This window comes from Larimichthys crocea, chromosome XXIII (assembly GCF_000972845.2).
Source record: "Larimichthys crocea isolate SSNF chromosome XXIII, L_crocea_2.0, whole genome shotgun sequence".
NCBI classification, from domain to species: domain Eukaryota; kingdom Metazoa; phylum Chordata; class Actinopteri; family Sciaenidae; genus Larimichthys; species Larimichthys crocea.
Genome location: NC_040033.1, coordinates 9,603,081 through 9,619,489, shown reverse-complemented (window position 1 = coordinate 9,619,489; position 16,409 = coordinate 9,603,081). Strand labels below are relative to the sequence as shown.

Below are 16,409 nucleotides of genomic sequence, written 5' to 3'. Positions count from 1 at the left end.
GAAACACATGAAGCCTGAGAGGAATCAAAGTGGTATTTAGTCTAAACACGAACTACTATTGCCACCTTTTGGCCAAATTAAGAACTACAAGCAAACAAACAACTACTATATTATTTAATGCATATGTCTTTTATTTCACTGGTTCTGTGTGGATGAACACTTTTCCATATGTAGATTTTACAGAACCTGAAAAAACAAACGAAGAAATAAAAGTCAGGCGACTGAACAGAAAGTACGGTGACATTTTCAGAATCACATCATGAAGGCTTACTGAATGGATCCAGTCAATGAAGGAAGAGACTCTGGTGAAGACAGTGGGCTTAGTCACTTGGTTACACATGCCAGCTGGACCATAACTGACAACACCATGGACTCTCCAACCTCCATCAGTGTAACAGTTCAGGGGACCTCCAGAATCGCCCTGGGACAGGTAGGAATAAGAGCAGACGCAAGAAGTCCAGTTTGAAGACCGGGTAATAACAAGTGGGACATTACCTCTCATAATATAAGTATTATTTATCACCAGAAACAAAACCTACCATTTATTAGAGTAAAACAAGACGCTCTACATTTAAAGAGAAATCCAAAAAACTGCCCTGCATTAGGCAGATGCACACATATGTTTGCTGTACCTGACAACCTGATACGACTCCATCCCCTCCAGCACACACCATGGTTTTCAGAGCAATGCTGCCCCACCAGTTAGGCTGGGAGCAGACTGAATGCGCCACCACAGGGAGGATAGCTTCCTGCAGGATGGCAGGGACGCTCCCCATGGCTGTAAAAAGAGGAGAAGTAGTGCAGAAGTTGTTGTTTTTTATTAGACATACATAAATATTGTGCATTGGACATATAATGTATGTGTGCGTGAGTATTTTCTCACAGTCCATAAGACCCCAGCCAGAGATGAAACATTGGTAGTCATGAGGCAGCATCTGACCAGGGTAAGGAAGGTTGGCGATATCCACATAGCTGCTGACATACACCGGACCAGCCAGCCTTAGTATAGCAATATCATTTCTAATAGACAACAAAAAAAAAACATGGTTAATAAAATGCAAAAATAAACTTTTTTGAGTAGCTTGCTTTTTTTTTTAAAAAAAATTGTGACTAAATTAAGAGAAGGAGTCTGGTGTGTTGTCACTTTACCCCTTGCCAAGGTCACCAGTCCACCCAGGATGGATGGTAATCCTTTCTACACGGATGAACTGCTCACTGCCATCATACTCATACAGGTTATACTCACCTGCCGCCACACGGTAAGTACTGGCATCCATGCTGACAGGAACCAAAGAAGAAGAAACAAAACACAATATTCTTACTGACAGTCATTTATCCAGCAGACATGGAATAAGCATGGACAGTAAGTGTATATTAATGGTAGCAAGAACCAGTAAGGGACCCAACCTGAGGATACAGTGAGCTGCAGTCATAACGTTGTAGGGATCAATGATGGTGCCTCCACAGAGGTGGTAGTATGAACCATCATTGTATGCATCCTGCTGGAGAGAAATCTAAGAGAAAACAAAAAGGAAATACACTAGCTTCAACATTTAAATGAAAGCACCGGCAATAATATCTTGGAATAAAAATGACAACAAATGTTGAATATATTTTAATCATACAAAGGGAATTATGTTAATAAATACACACACATGGTGCTCAGAGGTTTTACCTGCCATTTCCATTGGCCGCGTGGAGCATTGCTGCCTCCTATCACCCTCTGATTGTGCACATTATGGTTGATGGGTGCTTCAGCACAGATCAACCCTTTGGTGCACGCATGAACAAGAACAAGAACAAGAACAGAGAGTACAGTGGTGACATTGTTTTAACAAAGTCTGTTGTAAAATGTATTGATTTATTTCTTTAAAAAAAAAACTTACCAAAGCAGGACAGCAAAGCCACGAGCCAAATCATGTTGGACCACTGAGGAACGGTGGCAGTTTACCGATTTATATTGGACTGAGACTGGAAGACCTTCAGAAAGTGTTAGGCAATGATTAGGTTACATGCCAATATCAGCAATCGATGTGGATAGGTTCAGATTGAATATATGCCATGTTGAGCTGAGGAATGGAAAGAACCCATTGGAAATTATCTTTATAGGTAGTCAGCAACCATATAAATCTCAAAAAAATCTATATACAGTATATACACAGTATATATATATTCATTTTATTTGGATATTTTTTATTCGGTTAAGAAACTTAAACAAAACAAGAGTGCATATTTGTTATCATAGTGGGAAAAGAGCAGGTGCATTCACATGCAGGCAAAGTTAACCAGACTATCTGTAACCAGCATGGCTCAAACACACATTTTCCTACAGATAACTGATGGAACCGATCAACAGCCTATGAAAAGAAGAAAATGTTCCACGACATGTGTACAGAACAGAACAGGACCTTATTCAACCTCATAACCCACACTTTTCGTATTTCAGTGGAAAGATACAGATGTTTAATTATGTAGTATAAACGCCAATAATTAACAAGTCAAATTATGCGTAGAAATATCTGTACCAATAAATATATAAAAATATAATCTACTAAACTGCAAACCTTTTTCTGTTCTCTGCTCAACAATCATATGTAGATACAACCTGGATACCAGATGCATTTCTATATAAAATGTACTTTTATTCTTATTATTGGTCGGAGTAGTAGTAGAAGAAGTAGTTGCGGTAGTAGAAGTAGTAGTTAAAGTTGTAGTAGTAATAGCTGTAGTAGTAGTAGTCATAATAGTACTAGTTTAAGTAGTTGTAGTAGTAGTCATAGTAGTAGTAGTAACAGAAGTAGTAGTTATAGTATTAGAAGTAGTTATAGTAGTAGAAGTAGTAGTAGTAATAGAAGTAGTAGTTGTAGTCATAATAGTACTAGTTTAAGTAGTTGTAGTGGTAGTAGCAGCAGTAGTGGTCATGTAGTTGTAGTAGTAGTCATAGTCATAGTAGTAGTAGTAGTAGTAGTAGTAGTCATGTAGTTGTAGTAGTAGTAGTGGTAGCAGTAGTAGTAGTAGTAGTAATAGAAGTAGTAGTTATAGTAGTAAAAGTAGTTATAGTAATAGAAGTAGTAGTAGGAGTAGCAGTAGTAGTCATAGTAGTAGCAGTAGTAGCAGTAGTAGTAGTAGTAGTAGTAGTAGCAGTAGTAGTAGTAGTAGTAACAGAAGTAGTAGTTATAGTAGTAGAAGTAGTAGTAGTAATAGAAGTAGTAGTTGTAGTCATAATAGTACTAGTTTAAGTAGTTGTAGTGGTAGTAGCAGCAGCAGTAGTCATGTAGTTGTAGTAGTAGTCATAGTAGGAGTAGCAGTAGTAGTTATAGTAGTAGAGGTAGTTATAGTAGTAGAAGTAGTTATAGTAATAGAAGTAGTAGTAGGAGTAGCAGTAGTAGTCATAGTAGTAGCAGTAGTAGTAGTAGCAGGAATAGCAGTCATAGTAGTAGTAAAAGTAGTAGTAATAGTAGTACTAATAGTTATGTAGTAGTAGTAGAAGTAGTTATAGTAGTAGAAGTAGTAGTAGCATCAGCATTAGTAGTAGTAGTAGTAGTAGTAATATTAGAAATAGTAGTAGAAGTAGATAACACATTAACAGTTGTAAGTGAAGCTATAACCTGTCATATATATATCTACAACAGCACTTTATATTAAATAATCACGGGGTGTTTACATTTTTCATGAATGACATTAAAGCGTTTGCACTGGCGTCGTCCGTTGCCGGGCAACCGCGTGGAACACTCCGTCTAAGGACGGCTAATCGATGCGCAGCTCGCTCGATGTGATCGCGGATCTGGAGCTGAGTATACGAGCTCGACCTTTTCTGGCATCTTTATTTATTAGCTTGGCCTGGCTCCTGCTGTCAGAGCTTACACGAGCTGTCGGCGGTAGCTTAGCTTAGCTTGTATCAGCCTCCAGTAATGACTTCTAACTTCACCCGACCTCAGTGACATCTAGTCAGTGTTAGTGTTACGGAGCTTTTGAAAGGCGATGGGTCTACCGCAGAGCTCGTTTCTGTCGGGCGGTGGGACTAATAGTGGATATCATGTCCACGGGGTACGTGGTGACAACCTTCACTTTGTCTCTGCAGCATTTCTTTTTACTCTTGCTAAATATACCAGAGACAGATACAACTGCTGCGTTTATGTTTGAAAGGAACACAGCAGCTGGTTTGTAACTGTGAGGTTAGTTTGTAAGTAACTCGTACAACAATGGTCAGCTTTTTTTTTTAAATGGTGTCCGCCCATGATGAGGTGGCATTTGGCACACACCCAAAGCTGTGTGTTAGTTTGGAGGCTGCAGCTGTTTGCTCCTCTCTCAGCATAATAGATAGAAAGAAAGAGAAAGTGTAACGTCACATGTAAACATACTCATGTGAGGGACATGAGCTGTGTCATATCTCGCAATGAGGGGGGAAAAAAGAAAAGATCTGACCAATGCAATGTGTTTATTTGACACCAGGTGGCGACTTTAACCCTGGATGTTTGTCATGTTTCAGGTGCAGGCGGACTCACCTGCTCTGAAGGCTGGACTGGAGCCTTTCTTTGACTTCATCCTCTCTATAGGAAATGCCAGACTTGTGAGTAGATCAAAGGTGGTTTGTTATACCCACTCATGAAATCTAATAAATGTTAAACATTAAAAAGAAAGAAAGAAAAGTTTTATTAATGGGTATGTCTTCACAATTGTGTATTTTTGTGCATTTTAATGAGTACAAAAGTGAACACTCAACTCAGGTAGCAGAGGACGTTTGAGCAGTAGATGTTCATACTTATATAAAAATGTTATCAACCAGTTATATGACAGCTGCAGGAGGTATGATCCTTTTGAAACATACTACCCGGGGTCTTTAACATATTTACATATCTTATCATATACATCCTTTGTTAAAGGTCCAACGTGTAAGATGTATAGAGGGCTCTATATTCAGATTATGTCAGAAATGGAATATGATATGCGTAGGTGTGTTTTTATTAGTGTATAGTCACTTAAAAATAAGAATCATTATGTTTTTGTTATTTTCGAATGAGACTTTTATATCTGCATACACAGCGGGTCCTCTCCTACGGAGTACTGCCCTTTTTTCTTTTTTTTTAACAGTAGTCAAGAAACTAAACACTCGCTCAAAATAGGACTTTTCACGTTTTTTTGTGTGCTTTATAGCTATTGTAGTTTCTCCTTCACACCTAACACTTCTCCTGCCACTAAATTCTACACACTGCTCCTTTAAGTTTTATAAGAAGTTGCACTTTTACATATTATTTTATGGGACAACAACGGTTAACTTCTTTGGTTTTGTCTGGCCCTGTTCACAAATTTTGAACTGTTGCTATGGATTTTGTCCAGCTTTAATATGACTTTATTTTATTTTATTTTATTCTGGTTCTGTGCCTAGTTTTGACAGCCTGACTATTAAGACTATTAAGCCTGAATTATAGCCTCGGGGGAAAAAAAGCTGCCCATACAGTCTGCTATAATCTAATTTCATGTTCTTTTACATGAAAACTGGTTTACCATTACTGCACAGCCAGAACAGTCCACATATCTGTGTCTCTCCAGAATAAAGAAAGCGACTTGCTGAAAGATCTTCTAAAAGCCAATGTGGAGAAAGCGGTCAAACTTGAAGTGTACAACTCGAAAACCCAGCGGGTGAGGGAACTGGAGGTGATACCCAGTAACATGTGGGGCGGTCAGGGTCTGCTGGGCGCTAGTGTCCGCTTCTGCAGCTTCGAAGGAGCCAATGAGAATGTTTGGCATGTGTTGGTAAGTCAAGTCTAGCCTTAATAGGGGCTATTCTTTAACCTTTTTGTTTAATCTATTGTAAACTCTTGCTGGCCTGATATAAAACACCTTATTGGCAGCTTTGAGGTAGTAGCCAGTCCATTTTCTTTCAGTATTTTTTCTAACTTGTTGTGCCAAATGGACAAATGTTAGTGTGCCATTCTCTTACATAAATTCCCATATAACAGGACGTTGTTAATTTAATTCAGATGGCACTTTTAAATGAAATATTTTCATCCATCTTTTTTAGGATGTGGAAGCCAGCTCTCCTGCAGCCATAGCCGGCCTTATTGCTCACGATGACTTCATCGTGGGAGCTGATCAGGTGTTGCAAGATGTAAGCGTTCTTGTTTTTTCCTTTTTTACGTTTATTTATATGAATGTATAATAAAATACACTAGCATCCATGAACAAAATATAATGCAATATCTTAAATTCCTCTCTTTTTTGTGTAACCTTTGCAGTCAGAGGATTTCTTTTCTTTGATTGAAGCCAATGAGGGGAAACCTCTGAAACTGCTGGTGTACAACACAAAGACCGACCAATGCAGGGAGGTGGTTGTGACTCCAAACGGAGCATGGGGAGGAGAGGGATGGTAGGTATTACTGTATGTCTTTAAATTGATTTTTTTTAAATATCTGGAATCTGTATATGTTCAGCTCTAATGAACATATAGAATAATACTCTCGTCTTAACTGTCTCTAATTTTAGCTTAGGCTGTGGCATTGGCTATGGCTACTTGCACAGAATCCCAACTCGTCCGGCTGAGCCTAACCCCCAGAACAAAAACCTTCTGCAATCCACGGTGATTGACAGCAGTGAAGAGCCTGTTGCGAGTGAGCACACTGAGGTACTGCTTATCACATCTTTTTTCTTTTATTAAATGTTCTTTGGTAGAGCCTTTCGTTGAGTTTTTTTCCCCCTTGTCTGACTCTGACTCTCTGTTCTCAGGTGCCTTCAGAAGCAGCCGGCAGCCCCTCCAGCGACAGCGGAATAGATTTTAATCAAATCGAAGGAGATGTGCAGGACTTGTGTGTAACCTCACCCACACAGCAGCACGCTGTAGACTTAGGTAACCTGATCTAATTTGAAGAAGCATGGAATTTTTTTCACGGTGACAGACACACTCTGTGTTTTCATGCAGATTAAAATTGACATTTCGTCCTTCGTGAATTGCAGATATTTCCAACATATCCGAAGCAATGACGCCAGACCTGTCAGACATGGTTTCCGCCAATGACATTGGCCAGAGTTCCATGTTTGCTAATTATGGCGATGACTCTGGTGATCAGTGTAGCTTGGGTAAGTACCACTACACCCTCACTCTACAAGTGATTGAATTGTGCAGCTGAATAGAGCAATTACATGCGTTCAGTGCCAACCTATTTGAAAAGGAAAACCAGCTATTGTTGGTACGCCTCGTGTGTCTGCCTTCAAAGATACTGTTCCCAGATTATAGTAAGTCTTATTAAGTCATACAACACTTCTGCTGTGTTGACATAGTAAAATTAAAAGAAATCTGGTGTAACAGTCACATTGTTATCATTATAAAATAGCTCTGTGCGTTTCAGACCGATGTTTGTATCTTGAGTTGGAACTTTCCTTTAAATCCACTTGTTTATTTATTTCATTTTACAGATACCTCATCTGTTGACCAAAGACCTTCATCTCCAGAGAGGGAAGAAGACTCAGACACCCAGGAGACTGAGCAGGCCCATGTTATTGACATGATCTCTACTGTTTCTCTGAGCGCCGGGATCACGGATGACCTCGTAGGCCTTGAAGTTAACACAGAAATCCTGAGCGACCACAGTATCCCAGAGGTGCAAGATACCGGCTCTGAGCCCTCGAGCTCAGCCAAAACTAAGGAGGAGGAGACGTCGGAGGCTGCTGCACCAGACAGTTAAGAAAACTGCTGCACCAGAGTATAAGTAGCCTGTTTCACTCATAACTGAGTTGCATTAGAGGAGATTTAGAGCACACTTTGATGCAGAAAAGCTTCCCTATGATTGTAAGTTGCATCACTGGAATTAATATTTACTTTCTAAAGAGTTTTATTTATATACTGGTGCCATTGCTGCATGCTGAATTGCACATTTAAGAAAGATAGTATATTGACTGGAAATTAGGTCAGGTGGGTTATACAAATCTGAATGTACTCTATGATTTAGGTATACTGTATGTCTCAACGTCAAGCCTGAAGCCTTAGTTGAGTTCTTGTTGCTGTTAAACGTCACCCTAGTTTGCACTAAAAAGCCAAAGGTGACTAATATTTTGTCTTGTTGCTCTTACCATTACCTGCTAAGTAGTATGAAACACTGTTAGAAAAAAAGAAGTTTGAGCTGGAGTTCACACAGATCCATCATGTGATTTTTCTTTTTTTTTTTTTTTTTATTTTACATTTATCGATTTGAGGTTGATGTTTTTATTTTGTGACAAGTACACATGTAGAAAAACAGAAACGTTTTTTTAAATCTCAGGCCTTCACCATGTAAGCCTCTTTGCCTTATGTCTCATTTTAAATCCCCTCCTTTCTTATGTGTAGGTTTGACCTTTTGATTGGTGTAAATGAGTAAGCCATGTTAGACGCAGCTCTCTGATTGTTTTCTGTTTCTTCTCTTTATATAGATTCAAAATAATTCAGATTCTGTTTCAGGTTTTTATGGATGGATGAAAAATATTCAAATATTTATAAAAAGAAGATGCTCAAGTTCAACCTGCAGCAGCCTATTTAATGTCTCTATTAAGCATGTACAGTATATGTGTGTGTGTGTGTGTGTGTGTGTGTGTGTTTGTGTGTGTGTGTGTGTGTGTGTGTCTGTGTGTGTAGAATGAGTGCGGAAGCGTAACTTCATGCGTTGAGACAGCAGGGGTCAGCAAACACCTCATTATAGATCCCAACTAGAGAAGCTTCAGTTTTCTGCCATTGCAGAAGCTTCAAAAATTGCTGTCAAATTAGGTCTTCTGCCATTGCAGAAGCTTCAAAAATTGCTGTCAAATTAGGTCTGCTCTGTCATATTTTCGATAATTGGATGGAGACATGAAATGTTTCTGTACCATTTTGTTATTGCAAACATCAGATCTCCTCTCTGAAGTCTTCAACACAATCATGAGATGTGTTTGTTCCGTCTTGCAGAACAGTAGCAGCTTGCATTAAGTGAGAGAAATGATGCCCCTCAGACCCAGTGACATGATGCATCATTTGTACTATTTGTATCATCCAGTGCTGAATATATTCAGCTTTGGTCCTACAGTATGTATGGTACATGCTGGGTCGAAGAACCCACTGGGCTGGAAAAGCCCTCATTAAAATGAAATCAGAAGTTCCCAAACTTGCTTCTGATTTCATTTAATTCAGACATTAGAAAAATGTGAAGTGGAGCTTTTCTAGTTGATGATCTATAGACGTATGACTGCATTTCTTTTTGCCGTTTGAACTGACAGATGGGCTGCTATCAACTATTAATCAGAATATACATCACAATGTTTTCTCAGTATCTCTGTTTGTACTTGTGATTTGATACTTTGTAATTCTCAATCTCGAACAGAATAACCTAATTTTTCTTTTTGCGAGACCCAGAAAATGCAAAAAAGCTAATCTGGGAAGCTACCATGGCAGAATGGGAATATGCCTCAATTATTTACCAGGGCTGCCCTCTGTTGTAGGATGGGGGGATGGGCATTCAGGAAAGAAAAGACTGTGTGGGGGAAGAAAGATGAGAGGGAGAAGGATTTGTCTTTATCCACCCGAGAGTGAGTGCTGCTCCTAAGGAAGCTTCCTCTTGCTCACCTGTGTGCACGTGTTAAACAGGGGATTAATTTTTTAAAGATGAATATAAAGCAGCTCTGAACGGCTCCTCTGCCTACACGCTGAAATTTATCAGAAGTGGTGTTGAAATTTTGCATAATTCAAGGTTCAAATCAACACAGTATAAGGCTGGGATCTTTTTTTTTTTTATGCATGACTTAAGGGTGAACATGTTGTTTTTATTCCTCTCATTATCTGTGCAACCTGAACATTATTTGAGGGAGCTGGGGCAAAACCTAGCAGCTGGATGCCAGGAGCAGCCAAGAGGTGTAAGTGTAAAGGGGTCCACCTCTGCAGGAGCATGCTTTGCCTTCATTTCCTCCTTCTTTTTTTTTTTTTTCTAAGACCGTTTCAAAGGACAGTGTGACGCAGCCGAAACCCACTTGTCAGCTTAGCTTTATCTCAACCTCCGAGAGGCTCAGCTCACAGGCACCAGCATAGTGGCCGTTGCCTCAGCCTGTCAATGCAGCATGACAAATTGTGAAATAGAAAAACTACAGAGAAAGAGAGAGGGGAAGGAGGGAGGGAGGGAGGTGAGGGGGGGGTAATGAGCGAGTAATTGCTTCAACCACAGTGGTTGCACATCTCCGCATAAAACTGAATCTTGCTTTTTATCCACTGGTTGATGCGGACATTCAGGGTTGACTCTATGTCAGGAGAAAATGGTTAGATTGGCATGTGTGGATACCTATGTGAAATAAAATGCACTTCAAATGTTTTTGCCATGTATCAGTGGGATAACATGCTATAAACGGACGTTTCTTGGATCACGTGTGTGGGCAGAAATCCTCATCACAGTTTCTATTTTCAGTTTTTTTGTCACCTTCCCACACCTTCATCGAGAGCCATCTTGGCGTGATGTAGCCTCTGTTTGGAAGTGCTGGGAGCCGGTGTGTCATGCAGTGTCATGCAATGTTCTTCACAGTATGCACAACAGAGCCTGGGAATAAACTGCACGTCTGTGTTAGACCACAAATGTACATGCAGTGATTATATTCATTCATGCAAGAGGACTATCGCTCTGAGGGGTCTGAATTCATTAGGAAGTTGTTTTCATCTCCTGCTGTTATTATCAGCTGGCTAAGTGTTTGCCTCTATTTTTCATCAATTAGCTCTGAAACTATTGTTCATCACACGCTGTAAGCTACAATACTGTGCTGCTCCCTTAATTAGCCTACATGTGTACTGGATGTTAGAAAGCTGGGGAAGGAGACAGTGCTGTTGGTACTGGAGTGACACCTAAATGGGTTGTTGGTCATTGTCTTTTGGAACAACTCATGACCGTTTCAACAAAAAATGCACAAGCATTTTCTTTTTTTCCACTGCTTTTCTGAGCATTTCATGTCTTTGCTTGACATTCGACAGTAGAGATGACAGATATGCTTCAAAGGTCCTTAACCGAAAACAAATTGGGACACTGTGGTTGATGCGAAGGCAATATAGGCATGTTCTGCTATTTCTATGGTTAAGGTTTGGTTAGGTTTAGGCCACCAACACTATTTGTTGAATATAGAAAGATTGTGGTCATGGTCAAAGGAAACCGACATTGACGCCAACCTCTTCCCTAGGTGGTTTTGTGGCACCATCAGGCCACTTTCGCTTTGCTTCCGAAAGAGGACAATCATTATTTGTATGAATAAAAATAGATAGCTTGTCAGGAAAGCATAAAAATAGATTTTTTTTTCTTAAAGCATTTGAGCAAATGACCAATTCTGGCAATTTATCTGGTAAGCTCAGTGTACTTAAGGCACAGTGAAGCTTTCAGCTAAATGCTAATGTCAGTGTGTTGTACATACTCATTATGACAGTGCCAGTATTTAGCAGGTGCCATGCTCATCATCTTAGTTTACAAAGGTTAGCATGTTTACATTGTACAAATCCTGAGGGAAGCATGAATGCCTGTATGCAAATTCATGGCAATCGCTTCAGTAGTTGAGATATTTCCCTTAAAACCACAAATATAAACCTCATGGTGGCGCTGGAGATAAAGTCAGCACAAGAGAATACATCATCTGGGAACCATGAATGTCTGTGCCAGTCTGTCTATTAGATGTTGAGATATCTTACTGGATAAGTCAAACGTTTGACCTGTTGTTTACACAAGATGAAAAGTCAGAGGATCACCAAAGTCAATTGGATTTATCTTCTGAGGACCATGAATGTCTGTATCAAATTTCATGGTGATCCACCCAGTAGATGTTGAGATATTACAGTCTGGAAAGTCGTGGACTAAACAACCAACATTGCAATCCCTAGAGTAATTTTTAGCTTCCTCCTTGTCTGGGGTCTTTGCCATCTCTCACTCTCGAACACAGTTTCCCTTACTATTATTAAAGGCAGCAAAATTGCTCAAAGAAAATCTTTAATCTTGTACAATGTGTGCTGGTTTCCTCGTGAGCAAGAGATAAGGCAAATAGGATGCAGCAGCCAGTAAGGAGGTTAAGATACGGTGCCCTGCTTTATTTCCACCACTAATTGCCAGTCTGCAGGGGCGAGGAGAACGGAACACATTGTCTGCTGTCAGGATGACCCCGCTGATGTCAAGTCTGCATCCATCTGCCACTGTGGCTCCCAATCGCTTAACCTGAGAGAAATGACTTCACTATCATGTGTTCCACTGCTTTATAAACATTTACAGCATGCCGTTTGTTAAAATATCTTTTCTTCCATCAAGTGCTTTCATTAATTCCTTCACAACATCCGCCAGCGAATTGAAGATTTAGCCATGAGCTGTTTGGTAGATGCTTCATTGTTCCATTTCTTTTCCAAACAGTTTGAAAGCAAAGATTTAAAAAATAAAAGATTGCTACTGCAAGGCTTTTTGTTTTGATCGTGGCAGGAAGAAGAACAACAAGAGAAGTGGCAGACTTTTCTATGATATACACGTTGCTCAAAAAATGTCTTCTGAGAGTCTGTGGCGATTTATTTTCTTTTGTCTGACTGTTCACGGATCTCTTTTGTTCTGCTGAGAAGCAGCTGATGAGACAGAAGGATAAAGGTTTAGCTCAGCCTCTCGCAGTGAACATGAGTGGATGGAGAAACACAACTCAGCACGTTCCCTGCTGTTTTCCTGTGTCTCTGACATATTTGCTGTGACATCCCCACCACTGGCCAGGCTTGGTTTTGACCCGATAGGGAGCTGTCTCTTTGTGTTAACATCATTTACCAGTTAACTATCGACCCCGCAGGGCAATGCATGCCTGGCTTTGGCCCTTCAAAGTCAATATATATATATAAACATGCAAACGATATAGCATGCTATTCACTAACAGACCTGAATGCTGGAAACACTGGGGTAATGTTTTTGTTATCTAGAAAATGTCATTGTTAGATAAAGTAGTGAAATTGTAGCGCATCATTCATGAAGGCGGCGTGCAGTTTCCAAACATTACAGCTGCAGTGGTACAGACGTATTATTACGCTCTCTGATTTGCATAAATCTGAGTTTTGATGACAGTGTTTCCACAGCAAAGATTTTTGCCGTATCATGTTTACAGTGCATTCAGGTCCAGAGAAAACTCTGAATGTGGGTGTACCAATTTGAAGTCTGAGGTCTTTAGTCACGTGATTTATCATCCACTTACACAAACTCCAGCTCCAGCACTTATTTCCAATTGTAGCTCCTTCAATCAGCATTGGCTCTGCCCTGCTCTGCTTGGTGTGTGTGTGTGTGTGTGTGTGTGTGTGTGTGTGTGTGTGTTTGGAAACAGATGACAGGCCGAATTAGACAACACACAGGGTGTGCATCACTCAGCTTGTGTCCTTGTGTCGAGCCAGAAAATAGCATCTACCTGATGGCCTGAAGAGGTGTGCTTGGAGCAGCGTGGCACTGTCGGTGGGGGTGTGGAGGGGGGTTTGAACTGTGTCAGCTTTTCAGAGCAAAATGGAGGCGCCGTCACATCGGGAGAGGGATTAAAAGCAACCGTGACGGGGACAGATAAAGAAAAAACGTAGAGGTGTGCAGATGGGTGTGGAGGGCTGTTCAGTCAGATACGCAGGATCGGGAAGACGAATACATGAAAAACCAAATTTCAGAGTCCTACATGGCTAATATTGGAGTAGCTGTAGGCAAGTGATGCTTATGTAAACATCTAAAGGGTGATAGAGCTTGCTTTTGCTGCTGAGCCTCAGCACTGTGCCGCTGTTTGCACATTATTTTTGATAAAAACCTGAGCCCCCTGAGACAATGGACAGTGCAATAATACTCAAACAGAGTCGGGGTAAGGGGTGAAAATTGAAGGAGAACACAAACAAAAGCCAAAATGAGAATAACCCGGTGGAAAATTTTATGTGTGTGTGTGTGTGTGTGTGGGTGGAAAATGTACTGCATGTGTAACAAAGTGAGAATTTCCTGTTATCAGGTTAGGCCAGTGCCACATTCTCTAACAACAGCCGAGCTGGACACACACAAACACACACACACACCCTCCCTCTTGAGATTCCCTTTTTTTTTGGTAATTACTTTGCAGCACACAGTTGGGAGGGGAATGGGGGGGTGGATGTGCTTTTTCTCCTGCTGTGTGAAAGCTTCACGTTCCTCTTCCTCCTGCTTTTAAATGGTCTGGCTTATGTCAAGAGCTTCCCAACTCAGCCTGCATCCACATTGCTAATGCACCCTTAAACGCTGCGTCGAATCAGGGTCCATTTGTTATGCGCGTCATTAAATTGCTATTAGAGTTTGCGTGAACGGCTATCAGTTGATGGCATTAACAATCCATCATAATTACAGAGACTGTATGAATGGACAGGCTTTGCATTGGCAGATAGTGTAATTCAGTTTTTTCGAATCCGCAGGGACAGGTGGAGGTGGACATGAAATAAAGACTTTATTTACCTTAGCCAGAGGCAAACAGAGGATGGCAGGTGGGTTCAGGCCTCTGCCTCCACCTGTGACTGCAATTACTGTGATAAATGGAGATCAGAACACTCAGGTGACTCAGACAGGGACGGCTGGCTGATCACTTATCTGGTGGTGAGTCATCAGAGGCTCCTACTGTCAACACTGACCCATCATACGCAAGAGATGCAGGGAGCATTATCCATGCATCTGGATCTGTGTGTGTGTGTGTGTGTGTGTGTGTGTGTGTGTGTGTGTGGGTGGGTGGTTGGGCTTTTAACATGCTGATGGCAAGTTTCCACTGTGGTCATCTAGTGTCCTCTGACAATGTAACTGTGGTCTCCTCTTGTTTTCCAGCTCTGCCTGCAGACACACACATGTATAGATGAAGACACACGGAGGTAGCGCTCGACTGATTTAGATGCTAATTTCTCCTCGGTACATTGTGTTCCCTGCATGCACCTCTGAGGAACAAGGCTTCATCATATGGAAGGCGTTACGGCTGTAATAACGGCGAAGAGGTTAATTAATCTTGTTGCATTAAACAGGCAGCAGAAAAGTTACATAAGCGCAACTTAATTATTTAAAAAATAAATCTGTGTTTCCGTTATATATAAAATAAATCGTAGCTTTGCCTCACAAAAACACCATAATATAATGTTTTCTGGCTTTGATCTGTTGGTTAATTACTTGAACATTTTTGTCTCCAGCAGGCCAACACGTGCAGTTTAATTGAATGCATTGTCTCTGTCCCTATGGTAACTGGAAATAACAATGAAGGGTATAATCACAGGCTGTACAATTCAGAGAACTGTGTCTTTTAAAAAAATATTTTTATGCACCACCACCTCCTCCTGTTATCTCCTGTTCATGTTGCACTCCGATTGATTTAGAAATTGATTCTTGAGGGACCAGCTATACTAAGCTATACACTGTGCTAAGTGCACAGCGTTCTTAAATGCCAACACTGGGAGAACCTATAGGTGTTCATGGTGTGCAGGGAGCTACAATCAAAGCCCCCCTCCCCATATCAGCTCATCATGTAGGCGTGACTTCAGCAGCGTGCCCTCAAGTTAGCCAGCTGGCAGTTGCTGATTCTTCCTTTCCTTTTCCTTTCAATTGCTGTTTCCCTGCCCTAGATTTCCCATCGTGACATTTCAGGCAGCATGCAATTCCAGCTCGAGAGGTGAAAAGAAAATTTGCACTTGTGTTTACAGCTTTTAACGTGTAACCTCCTGCAGCACTTACAGCTGTATGATATGTTCATACCGCTGTCAAGACACCATCTGTTCAGGTTTTGACGTAGCAGGAATACATTCAGACAGTGCGGTGCATTCACACCACAATGCTGTGGAACAAATTTCACTAACAAAAGAACCAGATTAGCAAGAATCAGCTTTTCTCTGTCTGGAGGCCGGCAGAACAACAGATCATCCATTTCCTCTTCCCTCAGAATTTTAACGCTTCTGTTCCACCATGAGAAAAAAATATCCAGTTATGTCAGCAATTTCCACAAAACTGAGTTGTTATATATAATTAAATATTACAATGGGGAACACAGTTTTTGTTGAGTTAGGTCTGACAGCTGTTTTAACTAATTAAAACTAAAATAATAACTAATCCAAAACTGATCACAGTCTGTGCAATGATCTTTTTGCTCTCGCCAAACCATGGGGACACCAAATGCCAACTTTTCACGTGTTCCTTTAAACGAAACGAAATAGAACTCACAACGGTATGCCCATGGTTACAAGGTTAAGAGAAAAGCCAGCACAAATCCTCTTCATTCCTACTATGCTAGCTTTCTGTTTGCAGATATTGATAGTACTGACCTATTGGGAGCTGCACACGCCTCTCACCGCACCGTCTCAATTGTGACTGCACAAACAAGTTGCCACGTAGCTGTAGCTGTGTCCAATCGTAATCTTATCGTTACAGCTAATCAGTGGAATATTGCTTATCTGGAGGGTAAGCTGTGGAGAAAAAACTTGA

General features: G+C 40.7%; 2 protein-coding genes across 2 annotated transcripts; one reads left to right on the top strand and one right to left on the bottom strand.

Moving 5' to 3' along the window:
• Positions 1-108: 108 nt before the first annotated feature.
• On the bottom strand, positions 109-1,996 carry LOC109138445 (chymotrypsin-like elastase family member 1). Its single transcript, XM_027274027.1, has 8 exons — positions 1,887-1,996; positions 1,676-1,770; positions 1,408-1,514; positions 1,150-1,278; positions 884-1,020; positions 633-778; positions 272-421; positions 109-186 (listed from the first exon to the last, which is right to left on the bottom strand). Exons 1-8 carry the CDS (start codon positions 1,918-1,920, stop codon positions 178-180), a joined length of 807 nt encoding a protein of 268 aa, XP_027129828.1. The 5' UTR covers positions 1,921-1,996; the 3' UTR covers positions 109-177.
• Positions 1,997-3,805: 1,809 nt separating this feature from the next.
• LOC104937167 (Golgi reassembly-stacking protein 1) lies at positions 3,806-8,328 on the top strand. Its single transcript, XM_027273977.1, has 9 exons — positions 3,806-4,047; positions 4,490-4,570; positions 5,551-5,754; positions 6,023-6,109; positions 6,237-6,367; positions 6,484-6,622; positions 6,724-6,844; positions 6,952-7,074; positions 7,411-8,328. The coding sequence occupies exons 1-9, from the start codon at positions 3,982-3,984 to the stop codon at positions 7,677-7,679; spliced, it is 1,221 nt and encodes a 406-aa protein (XP_027129778.1). The 5' UTR covers positions 3,806-3,981; the 3' UTR covers positions 7,680-8,328.
• Positions 8,329-16,409: the final 8,081 nt, after the last annotated feature.